General features: G+C 36.2%; 2 protein-coding genes across 2 annotated transcripts in view; one reads left to right on the forward strand and one right to left on the reverse strand.

The window, feature by feature from the left end:
* Positions 1–402: 402 nt before the first annotated feature.
* On the reverse strand, positions 403–5,509 carry LOC128995835 (transmembrane protein 115-like). The gene is made up of 3 exons (XM_054420856.1): positions 4,763–5,509; positions 3,299–3,475; positions 403–2,418 (listed from the first exon to the last, which is right to left on the reverse strand). Exons 1-3 carry the CDS (start codon positions 5,467–5,469, stop codon positions 2,229–2,231), a joined length of 1,074 nt encoding a protein of 357 aa, XP_054276831.1. The 5' UTR covers positions 5,470–5,509; the 3' UTR covers positions 403–2,228.
* Positions 5,510–7,480: 1,971 nt separating this feature from the next.
* LOC128995726 (uncharacterized) overlaps positions 7,481–26,279 on the forward strand; it is a 35,195-nt gene continuing 16,396 nt past the window's right edge. Inside the window, exons 1-20 of the mRNA XM_054420745.1 lie at positions 7,481–7,578; positions 8,841–9,013; positions 9,474–9,616; positions 10,937–11,117; positions 11,552–11,708; positions 11,970–12,085; positions 12,776–12,954; positions 13,611–13,795; positions 14,439–14,621; positions 15,740–15,829; positions 16,689–16,843; positions 17,978–18,155; positions 18,633–18,832; positions 19,557–19,735; positions 20,262–20,395; positions 20,639–20,743; positions 22,319–22,474; positions 23,846–23,954; positions 24,640–24,764; positions 25,790–25,944. Of these exons, the coding sequence (XP_054276720.1) occupies positions 8,892–9,013; positions 9,474–9,616; positions 10,937–11,117; positions 11,552–11,708; positions 11,970–12,085; positions 12,776–12,954; positions 13,611–13,795; positions 14,439–14,621; positions 15,740–15,829; positions 16,689–16,843; positions 17,978–18,155; positions 18,633–18,832; positions 19,557–19,735; positions 20,262–20,395; positions 20,639–20,743; positions 22,319–22,474; positions 23,846–23,954; positions 24,640–24,764; positions 25,790–25,944 (2,852 nt within the window). The 5' untranslated portion in view covers positions 7,481–7,578; positions 8,841–8,891. The remainder of the gene's footprint in view (positions 7,579–8,840; positions 9,014–9,473; positions 9,617–10,936; positions 11,118–11,551; positions 11,709–11,969; positions 12,086–12,775; positions 12,955–13,610; positions 13,796–14,438; positions 14,622–15,739; positions 15,830–16,688; positions 16,844–17,977; positions 18,156–18,632; positions 18,833–19,556; positions 19,736–20,261; positions 20,396–20,638; positions 20,744–22,318; positions 22,475–23,845; positions 23,955–24,639; positions 24,765–25,789; positions 25,945–26,279) is intronic.

The raw sequence follows: 26,279 nt of genomic DNA on the forward strand, positions 1-26,279 counted from the left end.
TAACTTTCATAATTTTAAGACAGTTTTTTACTTTCTATTTAATTGCAGAAAAATTGTTATATCTATGCTCTGATAGTAACAGAAAGTTAGGCACTAATCTATTTCAAACAAAAAATTTCAAAACCAGTTGCTAATCATGACAAAAGAGTACTAAACTTTATGCAGAAAGTGGATACAATTTGTACCAGTGACTGAGGACACTGAGGTGACTCAGATAAAATGTAAAAGGAAAACTGAATTTTAGTACATATTTAAGAGCTTCATTAGCCCTAAAACTCCTCGGACCTTGGCTCAAATATTTGGTAATTGACAGCAAGTACAGGTAAACATAATACTAGAAATTGGAGGAATAAAATAGGTATGTATCACTTAAATGCTGCATAACATTTTGGAAAAAGGTTTATTGAATAAAAAAGCAAATTTAAAAGATTACAACTTTTTGGTGCCTAGCAGTTATCTAATAAGGCTCAACATTAATAAATCTATTTACATCAGCTTATTTTCTAAGTTATTGAGATACATCTGTACACTTTATTATACATATATTCATAAAGGAAAATAATTATTATACAAGGGATAGGTTAAAAATTGTGGCCAGAAAGTAGTCATGTGGTAGCTAAGCATTGTAAAATGAAAGCATAAATTTGAATTTTTGTGATGTAGAAGAGTTTTATTTTAGGACCAGGCTAATCTCATCCAGTATTGTTGATTCCCCCCAAACATTACTGTGGCGTACATCTAAAGCTGGGCTGTCCTAGGCGCGGAGCGGAGCGCGGAGAGAGGAACGCGGAGAACGGACTCCTCTTTTCTTAGGTAATTTTATGTTACTGTTTTCTAGAAGCGGAGCGGAACGCCATGTTAATCGCTTTTCCGCTCTCCGCGCTCCTCTTCCGCGTCTAGGAAAACCCGGCTTAGTTCAGTTTGAATATTGTTATTAAGAAGTTACATGACTTTTGAGCTGTTTAATCTCCATATAAGAATACAAGGGACAAATTGTGGACTAAAAAATTCTTGATTCCTAAGGGTAAACATCAAAATATTTTAAGGTAGTGGGACATGGTTAGTAATCTGGTACAGGAGCGAGAATCCTGTTATAAGAGTTGAAGTCCTACTACTTTTTCTCCATTTTATTATTTAAAGAAACCTAGAGGAGTATTGTAAGCAGAATATGAATGCAATGATGGTTTAGAATCATAGATTTTATATTTAATTTAAATGGTTGATTGATATGATAGCTACTGTAACTTTGTTACTGACCAGAATCAAAACTGTTCTTTAAACAGGACCATTTATTAAATAAAAACTTAAATTAAAATAAAGTATCAATGAATAGTTGACACCTCTAGAAAACAGCCTATTCAGTACTGATTTATAGGGAATATAAGGAAAATGGGGAGTAGATTGCCCAAAGTAGGTTGTCTTAAAATATTTAAAAAATATCTTATATATTCTGCCTTCGAATGCTTTTGACGAATAATATCTTCATAACATCAGAATATGCTGGCACTATCAACAAACAGAAAATTAATATCTTAAGGTGTATGTGTAAATTTAAAAATATAATAAATGTTCCTTATAAGAGGTAAATTTAATATTAAAGAGTATTTAAAATGTAAGAGGCCACAATAATTATTAATATGAAATAAGATATATGATGCAACAGCGATACATTCACCAACATTCACTAAAAAATACACCTTTAATAGACCGTTTATAAAACTAAAAACATCCAAACCTATAAAATGACAAGAATAATCACTAGATACTTTTTACAAAGGAAATGCACACATATTAAAAAAACAGTGTCGCTATTATTTCAATACATAACAAACATTTTTTGAAGGCTAATCGGTGTAAAGTGAATGACATAAAGCTATAGTTTGATAAAAATAAACAACAATCAACGGTCAAGTACTTTTAGTTGTCGAAAACATCCAAACGAAATAACTTCCACTTCAAAATGAACTATTACCTCGCCTTATGCCAGGGCTTCTCAAGAACTTCTTCTTTTCACACAAATCTAACACTATTAAAATTATAAATACTTTATACACGTCTAAAAACGTTATACTTTCAAAGATTCAACAATATATCTTTGTAACACTAAATAGATGAACATGATTATAACACAGATAAATCCTTAACGTCTTCAAGTTTTACGAGACCACTCAAATATCTCGTAGATCACATACGATAGTCTCTTTTGTCTCACTGTTAGTAGTGTCTGATCACGTGTTAGTGGACGGAGCCGGTGAGGCGTCCATGTTTATTGCTGTAACTGCTGGCGGGATTAGTGGTGTCGTTGGTAGTGGTAACACTGGTATTGATATGGTCGTGTCACCTTTCACTCGTTGGGATTTAACCTGCGGATGTTCAACTTTGCTGAGCCGTTCACTGAGTGCTTTCAAAGCTATTTGCCTGAAAACATAAAAAAGTGGGTCTATAAATTGACAAATATTTTTTCAATTTGTTTTACCCATACCTTGCAGTAGGGTGAGAATGCAAAAGAGGATAAACGGTAGCACAAATCTATGAGTTGTCGATTATACAAAAGTCAATTGTACTAATTAATTTCACACCGTGGAGACAGAATTCCACAGGGAGAACAGGAGCCCAATACCTTTAAAAGCCTAGAGTCCAGGTGGGGTAGTGTTTAAACTTTTCCAAATAGAAGTTTAATGTTCTTTGTCCGATATAGGGGTTTTTTTAGTTATTACCGGTAGCATTTTCCAGGTTCCTACATCATTGGGTGTAAATTATTTAAAGCTGCAACTTTAAGTCCACATGTAATCACTGGGAGTCTACAACTCTGAGGATCACATGCAAAATTGTAATTTTGAGATAATACAAATTTGGCAATTGTCATTATGGCTTAATAAATACATATACTGTAATACAACAAGTATTAACACAAGTACTGTAGCCTAAATAGAAATTAGTTATCCTGACAAATAAAATAATGGGAATCCCTCTGCAATCTTCACCATAAGACTCCCAGTGACTCGGGACATGAACTCAGGATTTATTTTGAGACTGGATAGGTTTAATTAAAATATGGGTCTGGAATGTATTGAATAGCTTGCTGAAATCATAACCAATACAATAATATTTTTCCGATCACTTAAAGTTCATAATTTAACCTAAAAAAATAGAGGAAATGTAAGGAGTTGCCGTTGAGGCCAAATTCAAGGTTTGCCAGGCCTCATTAGGTATCCAAAGTGAATAGCGTGGGTTAACCTGAGGGGTAGTCGTGATGTTTTGCCCATATTAGAGTAGCCTATAAAGTGCCTTCACTAACCTTCTCCTTTCCATATCTTGAGGGTCGTTTCCTGGCAGCGTGACAGTGACACCAGTAGGAGCAGCGGCGAGGTCAAACTTTCTCACAGTCTTTCGGCAAAGTCCGATCCGAACTAATCCGCTGTAAACTGTATTGCTCACAACACCAATTGGCGGCTGCAAGACGTTCGGAAAGAAGCTGAAAGTTGGTTGACTCATTAGTGGTATTTGTTAGTAAAAATTTAAAAACGGTATGGTTGTTTAAGATTAAACTATTTGGAGTGGGAAGTAATAACTTAGTTACAGTAAGACTATGACCAAACCAGTTAACTGACTTGCCTCTAAAATAACTACATAGCCTACTATGTAGAGCACTCTAGAAATCAACCAGTTGGCTGTGTTAGGCAGGTTAACTTATCTTCTTGGTTAATCAGCATGAAACTTCCATTCTAATTTCATCTAACTTAAAAATCTATTGTTATAACGATACAACAATTTGACCTGTCTTACTCGGAAATTGAATTTTATCATGCCAATATGACCCTTAATTGGACTTCTGTTGCGAGTTCGATTAGCTTGTAAAGTAAGGCTTTTTAATCCTGAGAATTTATTGATGAAACTATTGTTTACATTTCATAAAAACATTTAGGCGCAAGTCAAATATGTCAATTGTTATGTTTCATCAAATCATATCACTAAAATAATTCAGTCTGAATTTGATTGTATATTAACTTAAGTTGGTACCTATTCATTGTTACAGGCAAGCAGATCTTTGATAAAAGCCGACTAATCCATCAGCTAAATTTATTGCCATAGGCTAATCAATTTTTCTTATTGATCAAAGTTAAGTGATATTTAAGTTATGAGTTACCGGCAGGATCTAATTCTATATAGGGCCTAACCAATAATAACTTATATATTATGTAACAACAGTAATATATATTTTTTATTGCAATAAATTCATGTCATTGGGATGAGTAAGATTAGATTAAGTTAACTTAGTTTCTTTTATCTTTTTTAGATTACAGTAACTTCCTTACTCTTTGAAAGAAAACTTTAGCAGCGGGTAGGGTTTATGTAAGATTATTGAAAGTAGAATAGTCATAGACAAGTAAGTACAATTAAAAATACTAGGCCTAATAGTTTTGGTTTGATATTACAATAGAGTCAGATAACTTTAAGTCGGGACCACGAGAGTCTGCAGTTGAGGGAGGAGCCTATTTACCACGTGACTCCGAAGGAGCCAATGAGGACAGTGTGGTGTTGCTAAATCTAATAATACCAGCTGATTTGAAAATATTGTTTAGTATTTTAATTCACAGAGGACACCCGGACGTGGTTTAGGCGTCCTAAACCTAACCAACCAACCACAACGTCACACTAGCCTTGTCTTGTGATTGGCTGCCGGGAACTGCAGATTCTCGTGGTCCTGACTGTGTAGTAAAGTTTTGTTCATAGGCCTTCATCATTGGCAAGTTGAACTAACCTTGCAAAAGTAAAATTGTCTGCCATATCCCCTCTTGATCCATTTGTGTGATACTGATAGAATCGCAAATATATCCAACTAACAAGAAGTCCAGATGCAAACATAGTTGGATTAGTTCTTTCACACAACCCTAACAACCACAGGCAAATATAAATAAATAGAATCAACATAGGTATGTTCTTGTTTGATATCTTTCCCAAAGGCGTCTTTGCAATCAAATGGTCAGGCATAATTTGCTTTACAGCGACTGAAATTCCTGCTATGTATCCTGAAAGTCCATGGATCTGAATTGAAAACAACAAGTCTGTGTTAAATGTGCACATGTACAATAGCAAATAAAATACCGAGCTTAACAAAGCTACTCCTACATTGACAATTGCAAAGAAAGTCATCATTTCGAATGCACCCCATAGTGGTTCAATTAATTTCCCACACAACCCTACAGTAATAATGTCAACACAGACTTCCCAAAAATGAATTTCCAAGAAGCAAAATGTAAATGCTGTCCATATCCAAAACACTGGAGGTAGAAGGAAACCTGGAGTTACACTTATAACTTTCACAGCCTCTTCAGAAAATGACAAAAAGTACGTAACAATAACAGCAACACAAATAAACTTCACAAATACACTGGTGTTCCCTACGAGAGCTAATAACTGTTGTCTTATATATGGTAAATTCCTATTCAAAACTTTCATGGCCGCCATGTTTACTTATCTTTATCATCAAACTAGAACGACTAGAATAACAGAACAGAACAACAGCAGCAAACGCCAAACACTGTCGACTGTCGAGTCGAGCAGAAGACGAAAACAAGACGAGAAGAAAGTACAGTAGAGAAGTGGAAAGCCATAGACTAACGTAATGCTTTGAGCCAACACCACCAATAAAATCTCAAGTTACATATATGTAGAGGATTATTCGTTGAAATCCGATTTCAAGAACAACCACCCTATTAACTGGTATTATACTTTCGGAACCAGCCTTTAGTATCAAAAAGTTATTGTAACAACAAATATATATATGGATATGTTAATTATTTTGACCCTTCCTTACATGAGTAAATGATGAGTTTAGGATGGGAGAGCTAGCTATGTAAGTTTGTCATTGACTAAGATCAGCTGTTTCTTAAGCTTGGACCATTGACACACGGCCAACGGTGACCTTTAACTCCAGGCCGCGGCCTTCGAAGTGGCAACGTCTCAAGTAGTCTCAATCATGTCCCAATAATCTTTAAAAACATTATCACATGAATTACCACCTAAACTTGCACTTTAGCTTGGCACGGCATCCCCCGAGGCACCGAGGTATCACCGTCGTCTTCTATGATCGTGGCAAATTCGTGAATACTGCCCGTAGTCATGGAAGAAACATTTATCATAGTCTACCGTGATTGCAACCAAACCTTTGACATCTTCAGATAACAACATCATCGTCTCCCGCGTTCACGGCCCAATCCCTAATATCTGCCACGACTCGTGGTGACGGGGAAATCTCTCTCGGAAAAAGAAAGGTCATTATCTTCTTCCGCAATCGTGGCAAAATATTCAATTAACATCTCCTACGGCCTTGGAGACATCATCATCGTTACCCGCGGGTAAATTCTCTCGTCGATCCACGATCGTGGCAAAAGGTCACGGTTCACGGGCCACGGTGCCACCTAGCTCGCGAGCCCCTCCGCACCGCGGGCCCACTCAACGAATAAAGTTTCCTGCACACCACAGAATACCTTGTGCTTCCAGGGTGGAAGGAAAAAATGTAGGTGTGTGCTATTCCCGTCATATGCTGACGTCACCCAGCTTGTAAACACCATTTCACCTTTTGGAAAAAGTTATAAAAACAATAACAATCAAATCAAAACAAATATACTCATGTGGCAATAGGTGATTGTTTTGCACTTCTGGTGACATCAGCATATGACGGGAATAGCACACTTATGTTTTTCCTTCCACCTTATACCAAGCAATAACTACAATTTTATAAATAACCTTTTATTCAATGGGTGGCTAAACTTTATTAAATCGGTATTTACTCAGGGGAGGTATAGAAGAGGCTACAATGACAGCTGTGGGCTTCTTATTAGCTGAGGGAACGCCATTACCGTAACAAAACAATCGGTAGACGTCGGCCTCGGTGGTCTAATGGTTAGCATACCGGGTTGATATACTGTAGGTCCCGGGTTCGAATCCTGCTGGTAGCATTAACTTTTTGTCCAAGATTTTTTTATCATCAGCAAGTTTGGTTGGTTTGGTTCGGTTATTACAGTTTAATTTTATTATTAAGTCATTATAAAATTTTAATTGAGCAAATTTAGTTTTATTTAATAAACAGAATTATTTTTCCGATTACTAAACTTTTGTTATATTATTTCTTTATCAGCAAGTTTGGTTAGTTCGGTTAGGTTATGATAGTTTAATTTTATAATTAAAAAATTATAAAATTGAATTTGAGACATTTATAATTTGATTTTATGAACAGAACTATTTTTGCGATTAGTAAACCTTCATTGCCAAAGTGCTCTCTACTACAGCGCTGTTCACGGAGGAATTTTGAACTAAATGCCTCATTCGTACCTCCCCTAAGTCAGACCCTATTAAATCTAAATTTGATCAGCTGATCTTTTCATTTTGCTATGTTCCCTTGGATTGCGGAAAAGAAGGAACAAGGATTTGAAAAAAAAAGGAATAAATGGGAATGGTGGAATGGGAAATGGAATCCAGATATTGCTTTCTGCTAGGGCTAGGTGTTGGTGTTAGATAAAAGAGTTAATTGTTTTGATTACGGCAATCAAATTCAAATATATTAACATGTATTAAGTAAGTTGTATTGTATTGTTCAGTTTTATTACTGTAGTTATGCTAGACCTATTTTCACTTAACTTTATTATTATTTTATTGTCAATCAGTTGTAAATAAGTACGGTAGCCAATGTTAAAGATTTATACCTAGTCTCAGGATCAATATTTGTTATGCTGAAGTTTATGATGGAATTTCTTAATGTCTATAGATAGCTACACAAAATTTGAAACTTTCATAACTTTTTAAATTAATAAATGATACAATTTATAAATGTCTAGCTTAGAGGTTCAGACTTTGTAATTTTATGGATTAGCCTATTACAATAAAGAAGTTTTTTTTTTGGTATGGGCAATTATTTAATATTCAATAATGCAATGGTATCCGTGTCGGATATAAGTTTCGCCATTGATCCTTAGGTAGCCTTCACATTCTTAGTCTAGTATGTTACTATTACCACAATTACCGGTAGCCTCCTAGTTTGAATTAGGCCTAGGCCCTACCATTTTGATTGATCTGCCAACACATGTAAGATGTAGTACGGTATGTGTTAGATCTCTATATTTATGCATTTAACTACTCGGCAAAATAAGTAAGCCTTTCACTCGAGGGGTGAGACTAAATAACTGAATACCCTCCTCCTATTTTGTTGTTTGGAACTGGAACAGTAAGTTACAAGTAGGTAGCCTATAACAAAAGAACCTCAAAACTTATTTATTTATTTATTTCCAAAGGACATCTCCATTTTACAGCCATACAAATCAAAACATTTCAACTCAGGATGGCTTAATTAATAATACAAAATTTTGTGCTTATAGACTAGAAATACAAATCAACAATATAATAATGATCTAATGACAAATAACAATGACAAACCTAGCCGAACAAAACAAAAACTGACAAAATAACCAAAGGTATAGGCCTACTAATAAATAAATAATTTAAAACAACAACAATAAATAAATAATATAAAACAACAACAACAAACCCACAAGCCAACAACCAATAACAACTGAGAAAGATAAATATATAGACTAATATAAAATCAAATTGACTAGAGAGCAACGACAAACCTATAGTTAAATGCAAAGACAAAAGTGAATTATTTAACAGACAAGTAGTATTTGTACTAGGCAATTAACTGTTTAAAATTGTTATAAGTGATATCCAAACATGTTATCCACTATCTTACTTAAAAGTACTTAAGCTAGGGTAGGCCTACTAATAAATTTAAGATTAATATTCTGGTTATATTTAACAATTATCTGCAACCTTTATTTTAGGTAGGCTAGTAAATGTTACCTACTGGCAGTACGTAAGCTCAGGGCTTTACTATGACTGAAGAATCCGACAGCTTGGAATTGTTTGAGTTAACTCGAGTAGCGTCTGCTGCTAAAATATGTCTGTCAACATTCAATGGCATTCCAGGTCACCAAACGGTTGCTTTGGTGTTGGAGTAAGTAAATTTTAACGTTTCCTTTCCTAAACTAGATACCTTAAGTGTAAAGCTTGTGTGAAACTTGAACTTATATTTTGAAAGGTAATTAGCATCTGTTATCAATACGGTACAGGTTTGTAATGTTTGTCAAACGAGCCTTGTTCTGTTGAGTTACCTATACAACCATTAAAAAGTAAATCATTCTAAACTACCTACCAGTCTTGGAAATATAGGTAGTGCATAGGACATCAAATAATATTGATTTCACCAACAGGGTTAACTACAACACTAGTGTGCCAAAATGTGAATATAGTGTATTTAACTGTAAATGTAGTAAGAACGCTCATAACATTACAGGTCCATAATTTTGAATTTCATTTAAAATTTTCTAGAACACATTTCTCAAATCCTTTTGAGTTAGCCTAGCATTTGATTTCTTTACCCACCAATGTTTAATTATATGCTCTTTAAATTGCAGATCAGGGGATGTTTTGTTCTACCACAACCCTCCCGCTGGAGATACTCCTGTTGTGCGATGTGTCCCTTGGTTCGAAGACCCTCAGAAGAGGATTGAGTCGGCAACATTCGATCCCGCCTCTGGGAATTGGCTGCTTGTCGTCTGTAAGTAATGAAAAATATTTGCAGACTGGAGTGTGATGCCTTTTGTAGCTTTGTTACTGACTAAGAACAGCTGTTACATTAGTCAGGACCATTAATTGAAAGCCCAACAATCAAGGATTAATTAATAAACAGGCTACTTGCAAAAGCTCTGCCTTAAAATTTAAAGTCTGGGGCTCCAAGATGATATTGAAACGAGACTAGAACTACTAAAGAAAACCATAGTACACTAGATTATATACAGCATTTTGTATGCAATTTGAATAAATTTGGTACTGTACAGCAGTGTTTCTGTGATAAAAATAGAGACAGACAGACACCTAATTGTAATTTAAACTAAAGTTAAAGATTTTTCATAGTACGTAGTACCTCAGTAAACTGAGATTGTTCACTAAACTGACTCAATTCTAACAAAATATATGTCTCCTACTATATTGAATCCAAGGCTGCCCATCCAAGCAAAACCTTTTGCAGAACTAACTTACTATTTTTTTTTAATGCAATAAACAAATGTATAAGCCTTGTGTCTAAGGACCTTTGTTATAACCTACAACGCAATGGAGCTAACAAAACTCTTTCACTCTCTGATTCACTCTACTCTAGTCAGGGACGGATTAGAGACCCACTAGTCATATGAAAAATAGTTTCAAACAGAGCGTTAATTAACACAACCGTGTTGAGAATTTTGTTAAGATAGGCAATCAAAAATTGATGATCACATCGTGATTGCGGGTGATTTTTAAGGTTTTTTTGCAAACTCTTCAGATTTTCACAATAATTCCACCATGAACGTGGGTAAGATGGTCAAGATTTGGCCATGACCACAGAAGATGCTTACGACTTTGCTGTGACTACGGAAGATGTTCACTATTTCCACATGACCACGAGAGATGTTCATTATTAAGCTGTGAACGCATAAAATATTTTTATATTATCGTGACCGCAGACAATGTTCACGTTTTTTTAAGAGTCTGGTTTTTATGTGCTATCAGAGTTTGATTAGCATTTACGAAAACAAACACAGCTGGGTGTCTCTATTACAATGAAATGGCACTAAAATCATGCTTTCAAAGTTGAATTTCAAAATCCACACGTAATTCCTGGTTTTACCAAGTACCTACAACAAAAAACAACAATTGTGAGTAAAAATGCCTAAATCTGCTAGTTAATCAATGTAATTAACCTATATCCACAAAATTTTCTTAGGGGACACACCCAGATCCCCTTTTAACTGGGAGGTGTGCCCTATCCCCCAGTTCCGTCCCCACCCACAAAATAGAACCTCTGACTCTATTAGCCTAACATTTCTGTATAACCACGTAGGTCACGATGGCTCGCTGTACCTGGTACCAACCCAGCTGCCGTCCAACTTGGACACTCGGGATTGTGATTGGTCAGTGGATGACATCACAGCTCTGCCGCCAATCTGTGGTGTCAAAATGGCCGACCTGTGTCCCACAGCAGTGGCCTGGTGGGACAGAACACTGACCGATGGGCGATGCCAGTGAGTTTGTGTTGGTTTGAAATTTTGTTTAGGAATAGATGTTTTTATTCAATTGTTGTATATTTGAAAATACATTGGTCAAATTGGACACTTGCAAAAGTAAATTTAAGAGAATTCCACAGTAAAAAATCTAGAATGCCGCACATCAAAATCTTTTAGGATTCCTAATGCAAAAATCAGAAAGTTGGCAGAATTTTGTAATAGGTCAATAAATTGTACAAGTTCCCCTGTTGGCTTCGTTTGTAAGGTTCAACATCCTTCAAGAACAATGGGTGTGTATTATGAGCTATAGCATAACCGTCTAAAAGGAGGAGAAACGAGAGGAATGCTCAAGAGTGGACATTAGGAATTAAAGCTCCCATCTGATTAGTTTCAGTGCCTTTATTTCTAGCAATTGCCTCTATTGTTCGTCAACTAACGATGTATATTTACAGGATTATTGTGATCGTCGGAGGTTCCAGAGGAGGAATCGTGTTGGCAATGCTACGTACTGGCTGTGTTGTTGGTCGCACTGCTGTCGAAGGAAGTGTTACCAACATTCAAGTCTGCAAAGACGACACTTTGCTCGACAATCCTCCTGTGTTTCTCCTGGTTAGTATCTGTGTTTTTACTTTTAGCCTACAATATTCTGTTTCTATTTTTCTAATTCGTCCCACTCCTAGTTGGGTGTTTCATTTTTCTTTACAGATTGTTTTGAGCTGCATATATAGTTTCCTCCTAAAACGAAACTTATGAATTTTTAAATTTGCATCCATCATAGGCTACCTGAATACTGGCATGAAATATTTAATTCTATTTCATTGTTGGTATTTTGAGAATAATCGCCTCCGTTACTGTGATGCTGTTTTACAGATAACCAACGAGCACAATATCCAATGGAAGCTGGTGTTGGAGGATAGAGAGATGGGATACTCGTGGCCGTTGCCCTCTGAACCTTCCAGAGCTGAGTCGAACACCTCGCTGATCAGGTGACTGACTGTAAAAGTATTCTACCAAAAGAAGAGTAATAGTGTAGTATATCAGTTTGTAGAATGTTTTAGAATTTAGAATGTTGGACGCTTCGAGTAGAAAAAAACAAACTTATGAAGGTTTGTTACTGACTATGAAAAGATGTTTTTTTAGCCAGGATATTTTATTAAATCCCAATTATCAAGGACAGGCACAAAGTTAATGAAACTGTTTTATACTTGTTGTGTTATCCCAGTTTCAAGAACTTGAATTAGAATGTTTTTTTTTTGTGGTCGGGACTTTCAAAACTACAAATACAAACTATTAGCTCATGAATGCAGGAAACAAAAAAGGTAGTAGATACAATCTGTTCTTAAACTGTATTCCCTTACTTACTACCCTAATATTAGGTAGCCTATATACGTATAAACTACGGTAGTTTTTATCTCCTGAACTTACAAAAAAACTATTGAAATCTACAAATAAACTTTCCTATAAATCTTTCAACCATTGTTACTTACAAATTAAGATTTCCAAAATGTTTCAATTACATGAAATTCGTACTGGACGCTAAGTAAAGTCACGGTTCTTTTTCTCTTTAAATAAAAACCTTTAGGAATAACCTATTTTGGATTAGCAATTAAACTAAAATATGTAAAATACTTAGCCTAATAATCTTGAAATGTAGATTAACTCTTAGTTGCTTACAGTGTAGTAGGGTCTGAGGAGTCGGTTGTTCGACCTTCTATGACAAGCTTTCCCCTGGCCCGAGCTAGGCTACAGGGTCTCAAGCAACTGTCAGTGGAGAAACTGGCTACACTTCGGCAGAAACTCTCGGAGAGTAGGAACAGGGGAGTGACTACTTCTGTCATCTCTGCTAAAAGAAGAGGTAAATACTACTTTTTTTTCTGTCAAACTCAAGCTCGTAGCTATTTGTATGATAGTGACGTTTCCTCATACCGCTTAAGTCAGTTTTTTTTTGTGTTAATCTGAGCCTAAGATGAATTTTAATACTTTTTGAAACTGTGCTAGTTTGATTACTGACGCCATCAGCTCTGAGTTCTATAGTGTTAGTTCAAAAAAAGGACCTGTGCAATAAATAACCCAGGATAAATAAATGAATTAGACTACCATATTAGCACTGAAGTTTTACTCAAATAACCCACAGAGCAAAAAATCTTAAGAATCATTACTCTTAGTTTAGTTAACTTAGAGTTAGTTTGTTAACTGAGAAGTTTAGGCTAATATAGGTTACCTTCCACAAAATACAAATACGCAAATATGACTTGGAATATTTAAATTTCATGAAATTAATATTCAAAGATCATAGAAGTGCGGTAGAACTTACCATAAGACCGAGTCAAGGGCAGATAAGGATTTGACTAAATAAAGCAACCAATTTTGTAAAAGACAATTTCACAACAATTAACGTTAAATAGAATTTATTAATTCTGTTGAAAAAAAGGAGGAAAACAGTTTAGATAATTTCTTTACAAAACAATCAAGTTAAATCACTATGCTACTGAACCACCATGATCACTGCAGGCAGTAGCAGTAGTGAGGAGTCAGTGTCCAGACAGAGGTCTTCAGTTTCGTCTGACAGCGAGTCACTGAGTGGGGCCGCTATTCTGCCCAAGCTGGAACTACTGAACGAGACGTCCCTCTACCTACAGACTGCAAGAGGGAAGCCGGTAATTGTTGGCCACTACGCTCCTGCACACATCGTTACGGTATGAACTTAAATATGCTATGCTTTTTTATTGAGTTTCAATAGCAAATGTTTAAATTGAGTTTCAGCATGCCTATACAAGTATGCTGGCGGCTCAACACGCCCGTCCAGCTTAGCTATGGTTTAACATGCCCATCAGGTGTCCCACGGACTCTTAAACGCTCATGGGAGGTGTACACAATGAAAACAGTTTTGCCTTAAGAAGGACCATAAACAATTTCCAATCCTTTGTGATTTGAGTAGATTTAGTTGTCATTGTAAATTCTCTAATAAAAACCTAGCTTACTCCTTGTTAAATGAGTTCAAGCTATAAGTTAGTTTTGTTTTGAGTTTGTATTATTGCATCGTTTTACCTATTGTACTCCATTGTTATCTTTAATACATATTTCAGTATTTTCTGTGAAATAACTTGTCTAGGCAGTATTATTCATGTGTGTATATTATAATTTTCGAGTAAAGTTGGCGAGTCATGGAAATCAATGGGAAATGGTCATGGATAGTCATGGAAATTAATGACAAAATTTCTGTGGACACCCTGTATACTTTAGGCTACTCACCAGGTTTACGAGTGTTAGGTATCAGTTTATAAATTATAGGAATGTTCATTGAGGTAATAGATAACCAATTTTCAACCCTGTGGACAGGTGTATGGGGTTGGACTGAATCTCAGCCCCATCTCCATACACAGACTGCCAGGCCCGTGTGGTCTGGTGAGACTGACGGACTGGCTGCTCTACGTGACAGACCTCGGCTGTCGACAGCTGTCGGTCGTCTCCTACCGCATGTCCCAGTGTCGCATCGACAGCGACAAACAGATTCTCAACAGCGTAAGTAGAATAAATTATTTTTAGAAAATTTGTTAAACATTGTAAATTTTATTGTGTCTGTGAGTTTTTATTTTTTGTAAAATATTAAACAAATTCATTGGGCTTAAGCGAAGGCTGTTATAGGCCGGTAAAAGTTGGACCAATGAAATTTGCAAAATACATGTCAATATCAAAAACTACTATAGTGACCATACACTAATCAACTAAACGATTAAATAACCCAATACATAGATCAAATTCATACTCACGCCAATGAGTGCAATGGCAGGTTGCTAATTAAGTATGTTCAGCTTCTGATTCATAATATACTGTGCTCCTATTAAAGCTCTTACTCTATCAAGGCTTAAGATAAGACCAAAGTCGTAGAACTGCCACGTCGGCTCTCCATCCTTAGAAATTTCTAGAACTTATCACGTGGATGCTTTGTTGGGAAACTGGCTTATACTACGGTAAAAAGTTTATTCTGGTAATAAAATCAATAAAACATTTAAGATCACTTGTACTAAATTCTAGAGCCAAGATTTATGTTTATACTGTAACAACGAAAGTTGTAATTCCAACAAACCGCCAAATAATACTTAAGTACAGTACTTAAGTAAGTTTAATCAACAAATAGGGTATTTGGGTCAAATTATAGGTAATTGGGAGAGAATATAGCCCAACCCACAACTACAAACGTTTAGTAATTAGATTATATGTTTGAAATTACTCTTTTAGGACCTGTAATATGTAATAGTAGGTAGTTGTTGAATCTTTTTTTTCTAGGACGCTAGGCACAAGCCCGGGGTTGTTTATCACATTACTTAAGGCTAGGGGTTGAGGCAATATCATTTAGATAAAAAAAACCCATTGGTTATTTGGTGGGATTTGAACTCGAGACGTCAGGGATCGTGCTCTAACCACTAGACCAGCTCGCTCCCCCAATTTTTTTGTAGTTGAATCATGGATATCATAGCAATCATAAAGTGTATTACAAAATGAAAACGAGAAATCATAATCAAGCATTAAGAATAAGTTAAAGAGACACAATTTAATGAATGTAAAGGATTATGACTCACCTATATTTTCCATGAAATTAATCCATTCTTACATCCAATTACTTACTTTTTACATTTTAGGAAGTGAACCCAGACTCATTACTACAGCAGTTCTTTTTTCAAGATGGGGAAGAAATTCAAGCTCTCTACAGGATAACACCAAACTTAAAGGCAAGGATGTTTATTTTGATTTCGTTTTTTATACAGACAAATTATTAGTTTACAACTAATTCTTTGTGTGCTGACATGATAGCTTTTAAACATGTTACAGCAGTTTTAGCATCTTAGGCTGATAAGATGTATTTTTTTGTTTTTAAAACGTTTTTAATTAACTTTGACTTATCAATTATTGTCATGGGGACGCCACCTGCGTATTTTAACCTAAATATGAGTGTAGAATGGTGTGAGATGATCTGTGTAGCTTTGTTACTGACAATCATGCTGTTTCATTAGCCAGGATCATTTTTTTTAAGCCCAATGATCAGAAAAAGCTGGGTCCACAAACCATCAAAAAGCTACTGACTTTTCTCAGGATCGAACCGGCGACCTTACATCATATTTTGTGGTTGTTACTGACTTGCCTATGACTGACTGTGTAGCTGAGTGGTTATAGTGCTCGTCTAACAATCAAAAGGTTGCCGGCTCGATCCTGAAGAAAGTCAGTAGCTTTTTGATGGTTCGAAACTGGACCCAGCTGTCCCTAATCATTGGGCTTTATAAGTTCAAAAAAATGTAAATCTAAAATGCTCCTGTCATCTTTTGGGAAAAACTAAACTCTGACATTTTGTGTTCATGGATATATTTTGATCAAATTTTACAAATTTATTTATTTCGTAGTACCGGTAAGCTATTAACGTTGAAATATAAACACACTTTATTACCATCCATGTGGCAACAAACCTAGGTACTCATTTACTCAGCAGAGGTCGCATTGAATTGAAAACATCAGGAGGCGAACACAGTCTTTTTGACCATGTTCAATGACATTTACTTGCTGAGGCATGAACAACCACTTGGATCTGTTTTTTAGGATCAAAATGAAAAGTTCTTTGGCCGATTGGAAGAGGAGACGACGAACCGTAAGAAGACCTACAAGAGCAACAGAAGCAGTGGTTTGGCCGAGCAAAGTCCGTTAGATCAATGTGCCGTAGTCACCAACAAAGCTGTCTACAAGGTTGTGATGAGGTTGGTTTGTTGTTACTTGAATGATGGTTAACCTGTTACTATCGTAGCTGCCAAGTCATAATGTTATGCAAGGAACTTTATTCACGTTGCCCAAATGCATATATTTGAAGTGTACACTTTAAAAGATTACTCCAAATAACACTGATATTTCGTATTCAGTGTTGAACTTTTTTATAGAGTAGACTAATGAAATATCTTCTATTTAGCGAAATATTCCTTTATTATGGTGGAATAAAGTTTTGCAAACTCGGCTCTCAATAACCTGGTACAGATTTTACTTATTCTTTTTACTTAACAGAATTCCTCAGAACTTAACACTGGTGCCACTTTTTATCCTAGATCCTAGAGTATTCAAACTAAAGTATTCATTCATTCATTCGGTATCTTCAATTTTCACACAATACATTGTCTTTACCATTTGGACCTAGCGCTACTTTACCTTATCTTATACAGTAGAACCTCGATTATCCAGGGTAGTGGGGGGGAGGGAGACCACGGATAATAACTGAAACTATGGTTAATCCAACATGACATACAAAAAACCATAAAAAAGCCTAAAACTTAATGTGATAATTTGCATTTTATTACATCATCAAAACACAATTAGTAGGCTATTGCACAATCATGATATTTCAAGTTATTAACCTTGTAATAATAACTGAACCGTTTAAATTACAGCTTACTGAAACTTTTATTCAAACAAAAAAAAATACTGAACACCGTACAGCAATAAATCATGTAAAGAACAGATTAATAGAAATTGTAGTACCTACTGCTACATGCTGTTTCTGGGCAGAAGAATGTTGTAATGTTGATAAAAACATCAGATAACTCATAAAAGAGTATAGAACCATAGTACTTAACGATAATAAATTTGATTAAGATAACAATGACATAAAAACATTGCTTATTCTTTCTCTTTATTTTATTCTTTTTTCATACACACATTCAACAAATTATGACAACTTGTTGAATGTGTGTATGAAGAACCATTGCAACTTTGGTAGCCTTTGGTTGGATGATTGGTCTTAGTTTTTCCTCCTTTTCTCAACATGTGGCATTCCTCAAACTCTGCATCCTTTCACATTAGAGTTTGTGGAACTGTACTGTACTGTAGTTGATTCACTGTCACAGGAAATCTCCCCGAGAGGTGGTGTTTGCGTGTGTGATGAACCCCAACAAGTTGGAGCGTGCGGAGCGGCTGTGTCACATGTTCGGGCTGGACCTGCAACAGCTGTTGGAGACTGCTGCAGAAAAACAGCTGGAAGCCGGACAACTGGACAGTGCTGTCACTCTATACAAGCTAGCTAGGGTGAGACTGGTCGATAGTCAATAACTTTTAGGAAATTGAAAAGTTTAGTAATTAAGTTATCTTAGTGTTTTTTCAACTGTGTGAAATTTGATATTTTATCAGATATTTATGTGGCTATTTTCAATGTATTTCACACAACTGAGTGGTGAGTGGTTTTCACGGGTACAGTTACGCAGAGAACTTAAGATGTTATCGAATGAATTATTAGTTTAATATTTATATCTTATCGGATGTAGTTTTCAGGTAATACAAATAACGATTAAAGGTTTTTTAAAAAGACTTCTTTCTCTTTTCACTGTGATGCGGCGGTTAGGTCAGGTTAGCTTAGCATAGTTTATGATAGAACAAACAAGGTAACATTTATAAAAATAAAAGTTGATATATTGTGTAATTTATTAAAGAGAAAAATTTACAAAGACGTCAAGTTGTTTTGTAGGCCCTACTATCCTCTTTTTTCATGAGTATATTGTGTTGTAGTGTCGACCAGTGAAGAGTGTGCTACACATGGCCAGTGCTGGCTTTACTCAACAGCTACTGGCTATGACGACGGGTCTTCTGCAGACGTCTCAGCCGTTGTCTCAGACCGAGAGTCTCCATCTTGCAAACCTCAGTGTCTTGACGTTCACAGAACAATGCTTGCGTGCCAAGAGCTCCGATAACATCATGACCCAGTTCAGGTTAGTGTTTAAACCAAGATAGTTGTCAATGCATATTCAAATTCAAATATATTAATTAAAGAAATTACAACAGCTTGGCCTCACCAAGTTTAAAAAACTTGTCGGCGAGGTCCAATTGATGAATAAAGCTAACAAACAAAGACTACAACCACTGGGCTACCCCTACAATTACCAGTCACAATGAAAAAGTACAAACAACTCAGGAAAGCAAGGAATGTAAATGTAAATGAAAACTGAAAACCTCTTCATTTACCAAACTTTCATGACCGAACAAAACATAACACAAGTGCTTGGTCCCAATTTCACATCGTAAATCACACCCTTTCGAAAAGTTTGGTTAGTTTATGTATATTTTGACTTGGTTAAATTAATATTTTAGTACATGGTTGAGCATAATGATTTTTTTTAGCTTGGCTTGAAGGATCTTTGGGGTTGGAAGCTTACTCTGACATAAAAAAAAAACTTTCTTGGCAAATTTTCGGACCAGTGACGGTAAAATACATTAATAATTTTGTATAATGAAAAGTTTTTGATTTTTTTCGGTGCCAGGATGAAATAAACCCCTTTAAAAATAAACTTACCCTAAAAAATTCTTAAATTTGCGAAAATTAAATTACATAGCATAACCTAACCATACTTAGCTGACTTAAACTAGCCCCGTAACCTAACCTAACCAAGAAAAGAACGTAGGCCTACTCTGTATTGATAGTGCTGTAATTTGCAGGGGCTTGTTGAGAGACAATCACCACTATGATGAGGTGCTGGCAGTCAGCGTGGTGGGTCAGAGCGGGCTGTGTACGGTGTTGGAGTACCTGTGTGACCAGCGAGGACTTGCCACTCACGTCTTGGACGTCCTGGCTCGTGTCATCAACTGCCAACACACACCTACGCTTAACTGTGAACGTGAGTACATGATGGTGAAGTGTGAAGCGGGTTGTTTGGACGAGACAGGACTCCTCTAAAAATCCCAAAATTTAGTGGGTGTTTTGGCAAAACTGAAATGAAGTGGGTATCCTAAAAATACTGGAATGTAGTGGGTGTCCTGGAAATCCTGAAATGTTGGTATCATGAATATCCGGGAATGTGCGTATCCTATAAATCATGGAGTTCAGTTTTTGCCCTGGAAATTATGGATTTATTCGGTGTCCTAGAAACTCTTGAGTGTAGTAAGGGTTGTGGCATTTAGTGCATGTTCTGGAAATTCTGGAATGTTCTGGGAACCTGCAAATTTTAAAATAAATTGAACAGAGGAGCAACATATCGTATGTTAGCAAAAGAGAAAATTGTGAATTTTAACTTATCAAATATATCTTCAAAGATTCAAATCAAATGATATAACGTGATAATCATAATGGAAAATGTTGACAATATTCTAAGTAATAGATTGTTACTTAGATTGATACTTGGTGTTACTCATTTTTGTTAACAGTGTGTGAGGGATTCTGGGAGTGTATGAGCAACACGAACCTCGCTCAAGCATTGGTTGTTAATCCTGATTTCGCAAAACTTCACATGGGTTTTGTAAAATCTCGACTTTCAGCGTTCAGTCCATTTATACTGCAAGTAAGTATGACCTTTGTTGTAACTCTGTGTTTTTATTTTATGTGCTGTATTTGCAATGAGTATAACTATATAATGGACTCTAGAGGCCGCCAACCTCTTAAAAACAAACAAACAAAATTATATGGATCGGAGTAAGCATTGTTCTTTGACATGGCAATTCTTTTTTTATTACAAATATTCATTATTAATTTTATCATACCATAGTGATATTGTTTCGCATTTGATCAATGGTGTTTTTTACAGAGGTTTGCCAATCTGTACGACCCATCTCAGCCTGCCGTTAGACCTGTTCTTAAACGATTACTAGATGAGTCGTCCAATAAGACCAGTCAAGCTAAAACTGACAAGGTATCATTAAATAAAAGTACTTACTTATTATGTATAAGCTTAGGTTACATTAGTAACAACAATCTTAAAACAAAGAAGTATACGTCAATTTGTCCAATAATGTGTATAACGGTCTAAGCAAATTATTTTGTGATAGGTGAGGTATTTTCTTTTCTTCACACATACTTGTGATGTAGTATAATTATGACTAGTCCTGTCAGAAATTGTAAGCAGTGTTATAGTTGGTAGGTAATAATAATGACTGTTACATGTTTTTTGTCATTGGCAGATGAAGATTTGTAAGTGGTCAACAGTATTAGAATTAAGAACAGTAAATTGATATTCGCTAACACTGTTAAACTAGCAGAAGTTAAAAGAGTAGATCTTAAAATTTGGAATATAGCGTAACCTAAAGTGGTACGATTAATAGTGGCAAAGCATGTAACATTCTGAACATTTTAAACATTATTGTAGTGACGGATATCGGACGACCGGATCTGCCGGATCCGAGCTGGAACCAGCACCCGATCGTATCCAAAAAATTCCGGATCTTGGGCAGGATCCGGTTTTGATGGATCCGATTTTTTCCCGTTTTTTTTCACTAACAGAGCTGTCTGTATCCATGTACAAAACCGATTTTTCCCGGATTTCTTTACTAACGTAAAGCTGTCTGTATCCATGTACTCTCATCCGAACTAATGTGGCGGACGTCCGGTCCTGATTGCGAAAAATCCGGACAATCGAGAGTTGAGCAAATACACAGTACTGTATATAGCAGTTTTTCAATTTTGTTCCAGGTCCACAGTAATGATAGCCGGTCATATGCACTTCCACCGGTAATGATTTTTACCGCAGAATTTTGTTCCAGGTCCACAGTAATGATAGCCGGTCATATGCACTTCAACAGGTAATAATTTTTACCGCCGAATTTTGTTCCAGGTCCACAGTATTGATAGCCGGGCATATGCACTTCTACCGGTAATAATTTATACTGCCGTGTTATCCGGTTAATCGGTCTTGTACATAGATACAGACAGCTTTGTGTTAGTAGAAAAATCGAGAAAACATCGGTCTTGTATGCCTGGATCACCCCTTGTTTATCTCTCTTATTCGTTCCAGGTCCACAGTACTGATAGCTGAGTATGTGAAACTTTACAAGTAAAATACCTTGTGTCTGTGTACAAGAAGATTACCTGTGTCCATACAGGGTGAATAAAAAAGTCAAGACTCCCCCATCTAATACATATTTTTCTAAGTTGGAACACAGTACAGTCTTCTTGTACACAGACACAGGGTATTTTACCTGTAGAACTTCACATATCCATCTATCAGTACTGTGGACCTGGAACGAATTTAAGGAGGAGATCTTCTGTGATCCTGACATCTGTAAAAAAGGTTTTACAATCACCGCGGCATTGTAATAATCTTTTGTGCCCAAATGACCAGCTTTAACCCAAACTGTTCCTCAGAAAATCTGACCTTTTCACTGTACCATGGTCCTGGTCCCGTAGGTGACGGATTAACGGGATTGCACTGTAGTTAAAATGTAAATAACTACTGATAACTGTAGAATGGTAACAATTCTTTTTGTCCCAGGGTGATTCCCAGTTCCCTCTGAGTGACTGGTTAACCAGCTACCTGCTGGTGTGTCTGTACCTGGGCCACTGTCGTCCTGGTGGTAGTAGTCGCTACAGCCCAGACCTCATGGTGGACCTTCCATCCCATCACTCCGACAGCGACCAGTCTACCAAGGTAAGAGCGACCTCTTGAATTGTAGGTCCTTGCATATTTACTCCTGTAGCCACTCTGTTCTTGATTATTTTTTGGCCAATAATATTCTGCCAGGTCAAGATTTCTCCTAACCTCCTTTGACCTTTCACTTCAGCACTCCAACTTTTGTTTTCTCTAGGTTTACCTGTCGCAGACAAAGGATCCTTTTTAGTCTTACCTATTCCTTAACATAGTTTGTTTACAAGTGTTTATTTTAGTTTTGGAAATATATAGGAGTCCAGCAACCTTACCTGGGAAAAATAAGATAAAGTTCAGAGGGTAAAAACACTAGTAAAAGATCACAAAACATAAATGGTTTCCTTTATGCGACAACCGTAGTTCTAGAAAAGACTCCAGTTTTAATTCTAAATGACATTTCTCTTCAATTTATTCCCTAAAGAAGTCCTACATTAAAGCCGGGTTTACACGATGCCAGTTGGCGAGACAATTGTCAGGAGACAACTGACTGGCTTGGAATTACTGGCTTCGTGTAAACACTTCAGGCCAATTGGCAAGCCAATTGTCCCGCCAACTGTCCCGAAATTCAGTTGTCTCCGGGAGTAGACTGAGGACAATGAGCTGGGCCCAGTGAGGCCCCCACCCTTCGAAAACCCAGTTGTCGTGACAATTGGCACCGTGTAAACGGTGTAGAGGCCAGTCCAGTAGCGCTGTCTTGCCTCCTTACCTGACAGTACCGGTAGTACACTAGTTCTCTTGCGTCACTTTTTCAACCGATCATTATGAAACTTTAAAACTTTGTTAAAATTTCAAATGGCGGTCTTTTTAATGTTTTAAACTTACTCTAAAACGACTGTCTTTATGAAAAAATGTCAGGTGCACTTTTTTAATATTTTGTATTCCCTATCAAACAATACCAACTTCAAAAAGATCGAAAAGAAATAGTTGAAATATTACTATTTTTTGTTTTAAAATGCGTTGGTTTTACAATTAAAATCATAATATTTCAACTATATATTATTGGATCTTTTTTAACTTGGAACTCGGTTTGATAGGGAATAAAAAATGCTAAATCAAATTGTTTTTGAAGTTTTTTCTTAAAATCAGCCGTTTTTGAGTATTTAAAGTTATTATAAATTATTTTTAGGTCCTCTCGGGACACGACAGACGACGAGCACTCAGCCATGTTCCAATGTAAAATGCCTAGGCAATTGTCGGCCACGTGTGAACAGGTCCGCGTTCAACTGGACTGGCCTACGACAATTCCAAAACCACGTGATGCCAACTGGCCAAGACAATTGTCTCGCCAACTGGCAACGTGTAAACCCGGCTTAAGACGGAAAATCTGTGTTTTGTTATATTGTATTTGTTTTATTGTAATATCAACTTTTACAGGAGCCAGTTAGCCTGTCTCCAGTCACAGTGAGTGGTGGATACACTCATGTAGGTCTAGTGAGGAACGGACAGCTGTATATGTGGGGCTACACTGTTAACGGATGTCTAGGTAAGGAGAAACACAGTATGATAATATTAAGGTTGATCTGCAATGTTTACCAACCTGTGCATAGGTCATTGTAGTGGATGTGACATTCTAAATACGATTATTGTTAGGATTGTTTGTGCCGATCCTTAGTATTAGGTCACAGGCAATCGGCGAAACGAGGAAAAGGTTGTAGGTTTAGTTTAACATTTTAGAAACTTAGTGGCTGACTTGCAATAATAGAACTCAAACAACACGTGTGAAATGAAATTACAACAATTGAGCATGGAGCTCAGTATTTCACTCGGTAATTCATCAATTGTGTAAATATAACATTTTTAGGATATTTGGTTGAAAATGGGTAAGTTAGGTCTCCAAAGTAATAAATGGTACCATTTTCAATACATTACTTCCACATTATTAATTAGTATGCAAAATAATTTCTTTTTGTGAAGTGCCAGAACAAAAGTAGGGAAATCAGGTGCTCAAAATAGTCTCACACCATCTGAGTGAACATACAAGTGGTGTCACTGTGAGTGTAGTTTTTTTTTTTTTTTTGTAAATAATGTTTTTTATTCCACCAAATCTTAAAGATTATATATTTGCACATCATGGCTGTAAAATGTTATTTCCTGTTAGAAAATTGGATGCAGAAATTATTGTGCTACATCACAATTTATTGATCATTGTGGGTTGTATTGTTTTGCAGGTGTGGGACCCACCCTTAGTCAGACTCTACAACCCTTACCACTGCCACTGTTTCCAGCACTGGGGGTGCAAGTAGTCAGTGTAGCCTGTGGTAAACTGCACACACTTGCGCTCACTACCAACGGGGTGAGTCAGTCAATAAGATGTCACAATGAAAGGAGCTAGGGAGTTACAGTTTTGTAGATGTAAAGTGTGTGTTACTCGATAGCTTGATAATTGTTTACTTTCTCTCTATATAAATAGGTTTTTTGTCAAAATTTTCGAGTTTGAGTTTAGATCAAATGAGTTTAAATTTAAAAAATCCAATGAATGTTGCTATCTAGCAAAAAAGGGCAACGTTAAACCCGAGTGTAGACAGTTTCGTTAAAAATCTTTAAAAAATGCTGATTGCGTAGATAACATAAAAATATATCGTTTTAGTTTGACTAGTTAAGATCAATAGTCAATGTAACAGTTCTTTGTATCTACTTTTTGGTTTGTGGGGACCCTTGCACGAATTGAACATTTTAATTGAGTTCCAAACATGTTTCTGAGGCAAGACAAAGAATGCAATAGCATTTTAATTTTCAAAGATTATGTTTATGTCCACTTATTATTAAGTAAAGACATCTCACTATTACTCTACAATAAAATCAATTCGTTACATTAAAGAGTATTTTACTTACTTCAATCAGGTTCCATGTTAATTAAAATTCACATTTCAACTGTTTTTGGTTAATAAAATTAAATCTTTGAAAGTGAACCCTTGAAATTATTCAAACGCTAAGGGGATAAATCCCTGAAGGAAATTACCTTTTTAGTTACCAATCGTCACTCTGTTAGATCGTAAGGTTTAAAATGACACCTCAGTCCTAAAAATCGGTTAAGTAACACGGCTGGAAAGGGGATGTAACAGGGAAACCCCTCATTTTATTAAGTTTATAGATTTATCAAGAAATGTTAGAATAAAAATTTTATTTCATCCGTATTACATCACCAACACATATATCGCCAATCATAAAGTTATTTAAACTCCAAATACAAATCTAAAAGTTTACATTCAGAATGTATTTCAATTTTTTTAAGCGCATATAAAACCTTCTTCATTATAAAACCTTTTTTAAAACCTTTTCCTTTGACACACTTATGAACATTTCTGGTGATTGTGACAGGTGTATGCGTGGGGGTCGTCGAGGTACGGACAGCTAGGTGTCGGACCTACAAGTCAGAGTTCGGAGCCAAGGCTGGTGGAAGGACTGTATGACCAGAACATTGTGGCCGTGGTCGCAGGACAGTATCACTCTCTGGCTCTAACTGCTGCTGGCAGGTAACTTAGCAGACATCAACATTTAAGGTTGATAGTTTAATTAACCTAAAGAGAAGTAAAGTACTATGAATTCAATAAAACCTTTCTCTGCCTTTTTATCGATTTCTCCAAAGCATATGACTCGATTAGTAGAAGACGACTCTGGAAGATTATGGAAAAGTATGGAATACCCAAAAAATTAATAAACTTATCAAAATCAAGCATATCAGAATCTAGGTGTAAGGTTAAGATAAATGGCGAAATCTCAGAAAAGTTTGACGTAAGCACAGGCGTAAGACAGGGGGATGGTTTGTCCCCATTGCTATTTAATTTAGCTTTAGAGGAAGCACTACAAG

This window comes from Macrosteles quadrilineatus, unplaced genomic scaffold (assembly GCF_028750875.1).
Source record: "Macrosteles quadrilineatus isolate MER2022 unplaced genomic scaffold, UCM_ALF_1.0 Scaffold_5__1_contigs__length_97177068, whole genome shotgun sequence".
Classification (NCBI taxonomy): Eukaryota; Metazoa; Arthropoda; class Insecta; order Hemiptera; family Cicadellidae; genus Macrosteles; species Macrosteles quadrilineatus.